At 34.8% G+C, this 12,569-nt stretch overlaps 1 protein-coding gene across 1 annotated transcript in view; it reads right to left on the bottom strand.

The window, feature by feature from the left end:
* LOC142336485 (uncharacterized) overlaps positions 1-12,569 on the bottom strand; it is a 117,158-nt gene that overhangs the window by 93,236 nt on the left and 11,353 nt on the right. Inside the window, exon 5 of the mRNA XM_075385368.1 lies at positions 6,397-6,634. Coding sequence (XP_075241483.1) covers positions 6,397-6,634 — 238 coding nt within the window. The remainder of the gene's footprint in view (positions 1-6,396; positions 6,635-12,569) is intronic.

Below are 12,569 nucleotides of genomic sequence, written 5' to 3'. Positions count from 1 at the left end.
TTCACCATAACAAACCAAATTTATTTTTACAACTTCGCGCATCAAACATTCAGCATATAACATAGAAACATCCATCTATTTTGTAGTGTTCCCAAAATCAACCCCATCAGTTCATAAGACAATTGGTTAGAAAATTTAGTTTGATTCAATAATTAACGTACAAAAAAATCCTGCAGTTTTACTACTTCTGGTTACACAATATTCTATACAAAAACTGAACCACTACCGCTCAATGTGCGTGGCCTGAATGACTAATCACATTGAGCCTTAAACATAGCAGAAGTTATTCGAATTAAATGAGGACCACTGAGTGAAAAATAACGCGAAAATATTTTTTTTGCTTCACGCTTAGTAAGGAAGAACACGAGGTTCGACTCAACATTCTTAAAATCCAGGTTCTACGATTGGCTTTTAAGTGGTTGTGACGTCATATGGTCGTAACAAACATCTTAATGACGAAATAAAAAACGCAGCAGGATAAGTCCTGAGATACAATTCGAAGATGTATTAATTTATGACCTGACAATCATTTAGTCCGCCTTAAAAGGCAAATGAGAGGTGTTAGTAATGAGACTGAGCAATAACAACACAAGAACAACAAAAACAAGCACTCCTAAAGATATTCAATATACTCCTATACTTCTCATTAGCAACATGTCATTAAATGTCGATGGGTCCTCTCACCAGTAATATTAAACGATAAGACGAAAATAACCAAAATAACAATAAAACTCGCTGAAACTTACTGAAAACACACAATATAAGTCACAGAACGCAACAACCACTGAAAAATATCCTTACAATAATTAATTGAGTCCCCAACGACCACCGTTGAGACCTGTCATCAATGAGATTAAGTGAAAAGACAGCAATAAGTGAGATTAAGTGAAAAGACAGCAATAAGTACAACAAATACTAGCAAAACCAAAAAAAATCGATAAGATTTTTTAAGAAAAAACGGACAAGCCTATAGGTCACAAAAAGCAATAGGTATGAACTGAAATAATTGGCTTTAATAGAAGCCTTTTTAGCAACCAATGAGACCTGTCAAAAATAAAACTAAGAGTTAAGACGATAAAGTTGAAAAGAAAAACTCGCAGAACTCAAAAAATTCGATAATTATTATTGAAGACAATTAGTGTCAAAGTCATGGAAAGCACTATCTTTGAACGAAAACAATTAAATCGATAACCTTAACCTCTATTAGCAGCATCAGATACCTGTCCCCAATGACATTAGATGATAAGACATCAAAAATGAAGAACAAAATTTTTGAGAAAAAGTAGTGTCAAAGTCATGAAAACTACTAGCTACAAATTCGAGTCACTAATTAGGCTCATTTATGCCTCATTAGCAACCAATCAGACCTGTCATGATACTAAGTGATAAGACAACATAATTTTAAAAAGGGACAAAATCTAAAATTCACTAATATTTTATGACAACAAATAGTGGCAAAGTCATAAAGAATTTCAGCTGCCACTTAATGAAGAATTCAAGCAAAGGCAAATAGGCACAATTAGAGCATATATGTACCCTCTTAAAAGCACTGAAAGAGATGAAATTCTGAAAACAGAAGTTAAATTGACGCACCTGAAAAAAACTGCCAAACCTCAAAAACTACCAAATTGTTCCAATACCAACTTCTCACCCCACTTTAACGGTATTTTGAAAGAATTCACGCCTCAAACCTACTCAATTTTTCGATGCCTTTACTCTTTTAGCACTCTAATTTGAATTCTCACTGACGTGAAAAAGCCGAAAAAAAACGTGAACAGATCTTAAAAAAAAGACAGCGCATCAATGCAATTCATTCTTTGAATTGTAAAAAATCAAGAGAAGGCCAATAATAGCCCCAGCTATCGTTGTGCGGCTATTAAAAATCTACATATGAAAACCAGACAATTGCTACATCTGGCTCGCGAGCTATTATTTACTAAGGTTAAAAAAATAATGATAAACTAAAAATATTTGAAAAACCGCATGAATGACTGATTGATGGAGCAGACTTGACGGACGATGCAATCCACACATAAAAATCAAACTATTCGGAAGACTTAATTACCATTATTTAGCAAAAAAACTTCAGAGAAGCAATTTGAAAGAACAGAAGGCGAAGAAAATTGTCATTCAGTAATGTATTAATCAATTATAAATCGCTATTTATGCCACCTAAATGTAAAATTTGGCTTTCAGTTCATACTAAAGGAGAACCAAGAAAAAATAGATAGCAAGAAAAACAGAAGGGTGACCAGCAAGAGAGAGAAAATAAAGAGAAAAGAGATAAAAAAGATATAAAGCAAGAAAAAGTATACAATTTAAAAAATAGAAAACAAAAAAAGAGAAAAAAGAAGAGAAAACTCAGATAAAGTAGAAGGGATAGGGAAGCGGAAGGAAATGTATAGAGAGAACGACAATGAAAAGTCAAATGTGGGCAGAAAAAGAACAACATAGCCGGCAGATTGCCCGAAAAGCTGCGAAAGAATAGACCTGCGTGCCATATAATAGAGATAGAAACAGATACAGATCTAAATTGAAAAAAAAACCGACGCCGCTCAAAAAACTAGTCTAAAAAACATTCAGCGATAAATTAATAAAGCCTGTTAAAATTCATTCCACAGAAGCCTCTTATTAGGGACCTTTACTGCACATATGAGTTCATTTGACCTTAAACAAATTCAATTTAAACTTAAGTTTTAAAGTGCAAAAGTCATTTTATTGAGTGAGGTAAGTCACGTATGATCAAAATCTAATCATGCAAAGAACCTCAAAACTTTCGCTAAAGCGAGTGAGAAATGACGTCACGTGCGCAAATGCCGTTAGTGAGAGGAAGAAGTCAGAAAATTTGACTTTTTCAGCTTTGCTGTGTGAACAAATGTAAAACGAAAAAAGAGCGTCAGACGACGAAACAAAAAAACCAAGAGCACCGCAATATAGCTACGCTCAGCTTACAGCTTCGCAGCTATAAAAACAATCAGCGAGATAAAACTGATAAGAAATATGAGAAATGAGAAGGGATGACAAACATAAACTGTTGACCCCACCCGCTCTAACCACTGAGCTACGAGTCAATTACTTTTCCTATGCTGCAACCGATTTTATATTAGCAACTACGGAGCACTAGAGATCACTCAGAAATGAAGAACGAAAGCCTGAAAAAGTCACTCGAGAAGTCAAAGAATGTTTTAGAAGAAAAGCGCAAAAACGGTCAAGCGACAAATTTGCATTAAAAAGACACACGTTTACAATAATTGCTATGAACTTCGTTCAAGAGCAATTAAAGAGGATATAGCGAAAAAGAAGAGAACAGGAGAGACAGTAAAAAAACTGATCAGCTATAAAAACAAAGACGGTAAAAGAAGAAAGACAGACAAAAAATTTCCTTGTTCGATATAGAAGGAAAGAGGTATAATGGAAAAAAAACAGATTAAGAAGGAACTAGAAAAAAAAACACGAGGAAAGTGAGAGGAACAGGAAACTTTGGAAGAGATTTAGAAGGGAATTTAACAGAGTATAAAAAACATAACATGAGAAAACATGAAAATGGAAAATGGAAACGATAGAGTTGAAAAACAAAAAATTAAAAAATTCGAAATACAAAAAAGATCTGGAAACAAAAGAAGATAGTGAAAGAAGACAGAAAAACAACGGACAAAAAAACAGCAGCAGCAGAAAAGGAGATAAGAATTCAAAAGAACAGTGACAAAGAAAAAAAGGAAGCCAGAGAAAAGAAAAACAGTAAGAAAGAGGAAAGAAAGAGAGATAAGAAAGCGAGAAAAGAAAGACAGAGAGAAATAAAGAGAAAACAAAAAAGAACTAGAAAAACAATAGGAAAAGAAATAGAAGAGAAAAAAAATACAAGAAAAAAAAAGAGGAGAGAAAAAAATACAAGAAAAAAGAAGGAAAGAAAAGGAAGACGAAAAAAAAGAGGACAGAGAGAAAAGAAAGAGAAGTGAAGTAATAAAGAAAAAACAAAAACAAACACGAAATAGAAAAAAGAAAGCAGAAAACAAAGATAAAAAAGAAAAATAGAACAGAGAAAAGACCAAAGAAAGAAGAAACAAAAGGAAAGACGAAGAAAGAGACAAAGAAAGAGAGAGAGGGAGAAAGCAAGAAAGCATAAGAAGAGAAGAAAAGAGAAAAAGAAAAAGGAGAAAGAAAACAATGAAGGAAGAAATAACGAAAGAAAGACAAAGAATGAATGAAAGAGATAATGAGCAGAAGAAAAAGAAAAACAACTGCCAAAATTTCAGCCGACAAATTATGCTTCTTTTATGCCCCTACCTGGGCTCGGACCACTGCACCTCGCTCAACAGCCATAGGCTCAATCTTTATAGGTGCGAAGAAGTCCGACTAGAGACGATTCGAACAACCACCCTCCAGAATCGTTCACATCATCATTAACCACTGGGATACCACGCCATTGTTCTTTCTTATCTTACAATCGCTTTTGTTTTAGCAACTAAATTAACTTCGGTGTGAGAGCAATTGAGATGGCTCAAAAATGAGTGCAGAAGTCACTTGATAAGTCAAACAATGTTCTAGCACAAAAAACAAAAACAGTCAATCGAAAGACAAAACTTTAAAAAGACATCCGCAATGCAGCTACTCTCACCTGTCAACTTATTCTTTCAATTTAATTGCAAAGCCTTGACATTGACAGAGTCACTCAATTGACTCTGAAATGGTTTCCAGTAACAACAAATTAGCGTTAAAATTCATGTAGAGAGCGAATAAAGTCATTCTTGAAAAAAAAATTACACAAATTATAAGAAAAACTAATAACACAGTTCATCAAAGAATATACTAATACAAAGTGTGAAATATGACCCTATCGGCATGATGCATTATGAACAAAACTACTGATTTGCGGCGTAACAAACTGCAAAACGAAAAATGAGTCAGATGACGAACCATAAACATAAGCCGAATAACGTCGTACATACAAATTGCTCTCGAATGGCAGGCGCGGCAATTTAAGTCAGAAGCTGTATCCTAGGTAAATTTTTCTTTATGGGTGCAAAAAACGTCCGACTAGGGACGATTCGAACCACAACCGTCCGGAATCATTGGCAGCATCACTAACCACTCGGATATCACGCCATTGTTCCTTCTTATATTACAATCGCCTTTGATTTAGCAACAAACTTTACTTCGGCGCGAGAGCAATTGAGATCACTCAAAAATGAGTGAAAAAGTCACCTGAGAAGTCAAAAAATGTTCTAGCACAAAAACGATCAAACAAAAACACGTTTACATTAATTGCTCCAAACTTCGTTATGCAATTTGAAAAAGACATCCGCATTGCAGCTACACTCACCTTGAACTATAATAAACAATTAATGAAAATCTACACAAAACTACTTTCATAATTGGATAGTTAAAACAGAAAAAAGTGGGTGATAAACCTCGCCGTTGGAAACCAAAAAACCTCCACCTGGGTCGCCCTGAACCTTTTCACATAGATTCTGATTTCACAGGTCAAATACCCATGTCCACAATAGATTCAATTTAAGAACTCGTTGCATGCTGCCCAGTCAGGTGATAAATGTTGTTGAAAAAGAGCACTCACGTCTGATACTTGACACTATGGACAATTAGAACAAATTATCACAAATTAGAACAGCAAATATGCATGAATTCACATGGCTTAAGTACTAAGATCAAAAAACATTTTGTATTTCAATAGTCTCAAATATATAAAGTCATTTAACAATTATCAGTGCTGTTCTGCATCTGTTCTACTGTGTTCCTAATCTGCCTCTATTGCATGTCATTGCAAATTAATTTTTAGAATTGAAATTTGTTAATTTATTTTTATTTGTTTGCCACTAAATATTCTCAGCAAGCAGCATAGATTTCAATATTAAATTCGTATTTTTTAAAAACAGTTGCAGTAACGGAATATTCTCTCACTTTTACATATGCTTTTTTAAAAACATTTCATATTTTACCTCAACATTGTTTCGAAACGATGCAAATCTAAATTTATTTATCCCGTCTGTTATTTATCTGTTGCTGTTACTTCATGACAAGCCATCAATTGAAGCCATTCCTCTGTTTCGACACAATGTAAATCTTTTAAACATTTTTTGTCTTTGATTGAATTATGTAGATCTTGATTTTATTCAACAATGTGCTGTTTGTTATTTACAGAATCAAAGTTTAATTTAAAAAATCGATCTAATCTAACCAATTGATCTAATATATTTAGCCCAATATATTAACTTTTAGTCCTCCTTCAAACCCCTCTTGTCATCTCTATACCTTCTGCTCCGCTTTTAAACAATCCCCGTTACTATCATGATCCTCGCGTTTTCATGAGAGTGATCGCACCTCAGATTGGGTGAGTGAAAAAGAAATGTGAACACCAATTTGAAGGTTAATCATAGGTACCTGATATGACACTCTTGATAATGACAGGGTTCCCATCTCCACCTGAGATACCAAATCCAAAGCCATCCTGAGGTAGATCCTTTTCCCTCTGCTTCCATGATGCAATGTGGGAGTGCCCTTGGGTCACAGTCACACTCAGGACTCCTTCCATGCCTATCCCATTCTGTTCACTGCCGCCGTTGGGCTGTTCATGTCCATTAGTAAGTAGCTCATCCGAGGGAAGGAAATAGAAGAACGTCTGAACATCAGAAACAACATTACTTTCAATTCAATCCAAAAACCGATAAGAATACAATTCAAAAGATAATCTATAGATGTCACAGGAATCGGAGCAAAAGGAGAGCCTTCGATTCCGGTCAAATCAAGCTTATAGGTGGATTTCTGCTGTTGTGACTAGTGTGCGCAACTAAGTTGAGCTGCTTATAATTCGGAACAGGAGCGATTAGAGCAAGTCATGATAACATCAAGCTAGAAATGATAAAATCATTATATTAAAATCGTGCTAGAAAAATGCATCCAAAAAAGCTAAAACAGTCCTAAAAAATTACGTTGAAATAGTCGGAAGAACCACAGGTTAACGAGACTCAAACAAATACACTACAACTACCATTGCTTGAGAGCACAAAAACAAATGAGTAGACCATTCGGAGTGTGAACAGAAAATGTATGGTCGCGAATCAAATATGTCCGACCAACATTGAGTCAATAGATTACTTTCTCATTAAGATAAGAAAAAATATGGAAAAACGGAATACAATTAACTATTACACAATAAAAAAAGTTATTATACAAAGTTGAAATTTTATAGGAGGAAAGATCTCCTATAACCTAAAAGCTACAAAATCTGATCAGTCGATTCTACAATACTTTTTTTCTACGAGGTTCAACAAAAAGCAAAAAACAACTCACTGCAGACTTGCTTAATTGTTAATGTCAGCAATCAGGACAGGAATTTAAAATTTGCATTTGACGTGCCTTGAGAAAATGATTGAATGGGAGGTCACAATCACTTCACTAAGGGACTTAAACTGCCGTTACTACAGACCACAATTAGACATTCAAAAGCTGCTATCAAATATCTATATTTGAAAAACAAATTATGATCGAAGTACAAGGCAAGCAAATGACCTCAAAACTCATGACAAGAGAGGGAACAGTTACCACATGTATACAAATTTAGTTCAAGTGTCAAAGTCAATGAAAAAATAAGAGCAATTTAATATTGCCTGCCATCATAAGAATATCCCAGCAAGAAATTCCCATTTCAGATATGCAATATTAACAGAATTTTCAAAAAACTTCACTTTGAAAATAAAACTGTTATCGCTTTACTGTCTTTGGACCTGTAATATTAACCAGTTGAAAGCCACTAAATCTTCAAGTTAAGGAGTTAGCTCTTTGTCGACAGAACAGAAGATTGAATTCGGCTCCTGTCATACCAGTAAACGATGATTGTTAACGACTCTTTAATTGTTCATCAAATCACTGGTTGCTATTTTTCCTTCAGACACAAAAAATCAGCTTTATATAACGACAGTGTAGTTTCGAATTCTTCTAAACATAGGATCCAGAAAGCCTTGAGATCTACATCCCATCAATGAATAGTAATCATTTCTAATTTCAGGACATGGCTGTGCTATTTCAAGGGAATCAAAGAGATCCCAAAGCCCCACTCCAGCTTATGGATCCCTCGGAGTTTGATCAATGCAAACTTATGTTTTGATCCTAGCCAGTGAACTTCAGTACCACGAGGAGAGAACTGAGAACTTGTCCTTCATTTATGATCTTTCCAGTTAAATCGAAACTTGAGTTAGAACCCAGAAAACAGAGCTTCTAGAAGTTTTACAGCTGTTGAATTATGGTGTCATATTAGAGCAACAATGCCTGCCTGGCAATTTTGGCACTCTGGGTCAAATAAATTTCCAGTTGAGCTATTTCAAAATAATCTTCCATCTGTGGGACTTTGCGTAAACCATACAATACAGCAGCAGCAGAATTATGGGAAAAGTGTTGGCAATTGGGGTAAACAGCGTCTGTCTGTCGCGTCCGTCCACAATCGCCCTTTCGCCAAAAGCCCGAGGCTTCTCTCTTCACGTGCTTTGTACTGCGCTCAATTCGTCAAAATTCCCAGAGCTGTTTTCCCGCCGTTAAAGAAATTGTGCTTATTTTGTAAGGAAGCTGTACGTGTTATTGTGCGTAAACAATACGGGAGGGAAGCTAGGCCAAGGGAGGAGGTATCACGCGCTAAATTGGGTAAATACATATACTGCAAGGGACCTGCAAGGTCGACAAAGCGGAAAATAAGTTAGAATGCCACCACCTCCTATCAATTCATTTACAAACAACACCACACACTAAACACATGCATGCCTTGCCTCCTGCACTTATCACACAAACCACGAACCACCCTCAACACATGCATGTTTAACTCCACTCAGTGACAGTCCTCTTCTTCACATTTTTATTCTCTGCGACTTAAAAGAAAAGATATCGTCATTGTCGTTAATCGTCCGTGTCATAAATTGACTATCTAAGTTTGACTCAAAATTGGTATAAGGTATAGCGTTGAAATACCCAACCAATATCTTGATGAGCCTGATATTTTTCCTTGAACCATGTTGAAACTTCGTCTATATCTTGACGCTTTCACGTCGAGAGGTTATCAAAATGTTCTAGTCTCCTGTCACCGGGTTACCTAATAACATTGACAACAGTTTCTCAAACTGCACGTCGCTCAGCTCTGTGTAGTCGTATGAACCCAAGATCGATCACTCACAAGAACTTAAAATACTATGACGTGCAAGCGTTTCTATCACTGTTTTCCCGGTTTCTCCAGCATTTTATTAAAATTAAGAAAAATGAGCAACAGACTACTGTCAAAGCTCTGAAGACAGGCAGCATTAAATACCGACCGTAATGAAACAACAGAGCTGGAGCTATAACCATGGAAAACCTTCTCATGATAGTTTTCGTGATATCGGACTTAACGGGTTTTTAAACAACAGGTCTCAGAAGGCCGCAAACGGCAAAATACAGACTAAGCTAGGTATTGAAATCACAGAAAAGAAGCGATTTTGAGATAGTGATTGGCGTCCAGGAATGACAACCGCCCAAAACTGGAAGAATTGCTCTCGAAGGACTGTCGTGGGCTCGATTGTATTGTAGCCTGCTTTCAAACACGTTGGTGGCTGTTGGATTGCAGTCTTTGGGGGTGATAAGGTCACTAAGGTGCTTCAAGTGATGTTTTTGCTTCCTAATCGTTCAAGAGCAACTAACAAAAATACCCCATTCAAAATATTCTTCCAACCTACTGAACCAACTGCTCTATTATTTATTGAGAAATAAGATCAGGACAAGTGCCTTCGTAAAAACTATTATAAAACAAGACGGCTCAAATTGGTCTCAAATTTGTCAAAATTTTCTTTGAGAGGTATAACTTTTTCTACTGTCAATTCTGCAAAGCTCAAATTGAAGCAGGTTTTCCGGAGCAACGTCGCGTACGACATTCTTTAATATGAAAACTGAAAAACTCTAAAACTATAAATTTACCAGATGAAAAACAACAGTCATTGTCAACTACTTTACAGGATAGAACGGCTTTCCACAGCAACTTCTCGAGTTCAGCCAGAAAAATCAGTCCCAAAACATTTTTTCCAAAAAAAACACAGACAGTAACATGAACAAAACAAATAGCTAAGTGCAACTATTAATTAGCTGGACATGGTTTTGACTACTATCTAGCAGTTTTATTTCATAGAAGTTTTTATTTCATAGAACATTACCTGATTTTTATGTTTGATTATGTTTGACGTGAAAGCCGATCAAGACAGCTATAGCATTTCTGTTACATCAAAATACTAATCAGTATAAGACCAGTTTCAAAATGCAATCAACAAAATCGATTCAAACTCATGTAAATAGCTACTTTAAAAACAAGAAGGCCAATAACAGCACCTGCTATCGCAAACATCAATCAAGTTAGCAAAACAACGATAAAATCGGCCAAAATCGTCTTTCAAATACACCCAAAATATTTCTTTACTTTTTCGAGACGGCGAATAATGACTTAAACAATCGTTCAGTTACTTCCATTAACTTAAGGACAACAACTCAATAATGCAAAAACAAACATAGTCTAGCGTGCAAAATAAAATAGTCAAATACTTCAAATAAGATACAAAAATTGAAGAAACCCAATATGAAATAACCCATTGCAGTAAAAGGTGTTCAAAAGCAATCAAACATTTTATTGCAGTTATGTGCAAAGTTCAGACGAAATAAAGAGGATGCTCTTCGCCACTATCTTTGCCCAATAATTCTTTCATTCTTGTGAGAACATTCATATAAAATAACCCATCATAACCAAACAACAAAAACGCAGAAACTTTTCAGATCAATTAAACGCATAACAGACATTAGCACATTCTTAAACTCAATAATCTTCTGATTTACAGTCTTCTTGTTAAATGGATGAAAGGTTGCGTCATTCTCTTCACTGCACAGCCTAAAACTCAGCAGCGTTCCGGTCGTTTGCTTTAGTTCTCCTTCAAAAAATGCTGTAGTTTGATTGCTTTAGTCCACCTTTAAATTATAAGTATCACAGATGTTCAGTTGAATACGACTTCTGGCAAAAAAATAAAAATTCAGAATATGAACTAAGAAAAAGAGAAAAAATTGCTTTTCATAATTGCCTTTCGATTACTTTTTAATAAAGTTATTAGAAATATTTACATTGTTACAATTTTAAGCAAATTAGTATAATCTTCTTTATATTACATTTCAAAAAACAATATAGCAGCTATATAGATGTATGTTAATACCCCCACATCTTCTCAACACTCAATACTTCCGTTATCCTTCCAGTTTTTAAACATCTCCCCTTTTTTTTAATCAGAGGTAAAAGTTACATTTTAAAATAAAAATCAAAAGTAGTCTCAAAGGGTACACAATGATGTTTCTCGATCTTCCATACGGATCATAAACAAAAAGTGAAAGTCTGGCTGAAGAAAAAAGCTGACCTCGCATATATTCCTCCTTTTTGAAAAAAAGTCGGAACAATTAAGCTAAGACTACCCATTCTCCATCTACTTAAAATGTTAAAACACCCGATTAAAAAATCAAAATAAGCTGAAACAATATTCCCAATAAAACCACATTTTATCAAACATCTGATGAAATACTCGTTCAAATAGCCTGATCTACTATCTAAACATGACCAAAAACAAATCACTTGAAGATAACCCCCAAATGTGTTAACATATCTTAAGAAAATAAAGAAAGAGCCAAAAACCAAATAGCTACTTTAAAAACCAGAAGGCCAATAACAGCACCTGCTATCGCAAACATCAATCAAGTTAGCAAAACAACGATAAAATCGGCCAAAATCGTCTTTGAAATACATCCAAAAAATTTCTTTACTTTTTCGAGACCGCGAATAATGACTTAAACAATCGTTCAGTTACTTCCATTAACTTAAGGACAACAACTCGATAATGCAAAAACAAATATAATCTAGCGTGCAAAATAAAATAGTCAGATACTTCAAATAAGATACAGAAATTGAAGAAAGCCAATATGAAAAAACCCATTGCAGTAAAAAGATATTCAAAAGCAATGAAACATTTTATTGCAGTTATGTGCAAAGTTGAGACGAAATAAAGAGGATTCTCTTCACCACTATCTTCGCCCAATAATTCTTTCATTCTTGTGAGAACATTCATATAAAATAACCCATCATAACCAAACAGCAAAAACGCAGGAACTTTTCAGATCAATTAAACGCATAACAATCATTAGCACATTCTTAAACTCAATAATCTTCTGATTTACAGTCTTCTTGTTAAATGGATGAAAGGTTGCGTCATTCTCTTCACTGCACAACCTAAAACTCAGCAACGTTGCGGTCGTTTGCTTTAGTTCTCCTTCAAAAAATGCTGTAATTTGATTGCTTTAGTTCTCCTTTAAATTATAAGTATCACAGATGTTCAGTTGAATACGACTTCTGGCAAAAAACTAAAATTTCAGAATATGTACTAAGAAAAAGAGAAAAAAAATGCTTTTCATAATTGCCTTCCGATTACTTTTTAATAAAGTTATTAGAAATATTTACATTGTTACAATTTTAAGCAAATTAGTATAATCTTCTTTATATTACATTTCAAAAAACAATATAG

Source organism: Convolutriloba macropyga, chromosome 3, assembly GCF_964194025.1.
Source record: "Convolutriloba macropyga chromosome 3, txConMacr16.3, whole genome shotgun sequence".
In the NCBI taxonomy this organism is placed as follows: Eukaryota; Metazoa; Xenacoelomorpha; order Acoela; family Convolutidae; genus Convolutriloba; species Convolutriloba macropyga.
The sequence above is the reverse complement of the archived record's forward strand: the minus strand, read 5'-3'. Positions and strand labels throughout refer to the sequence as shown.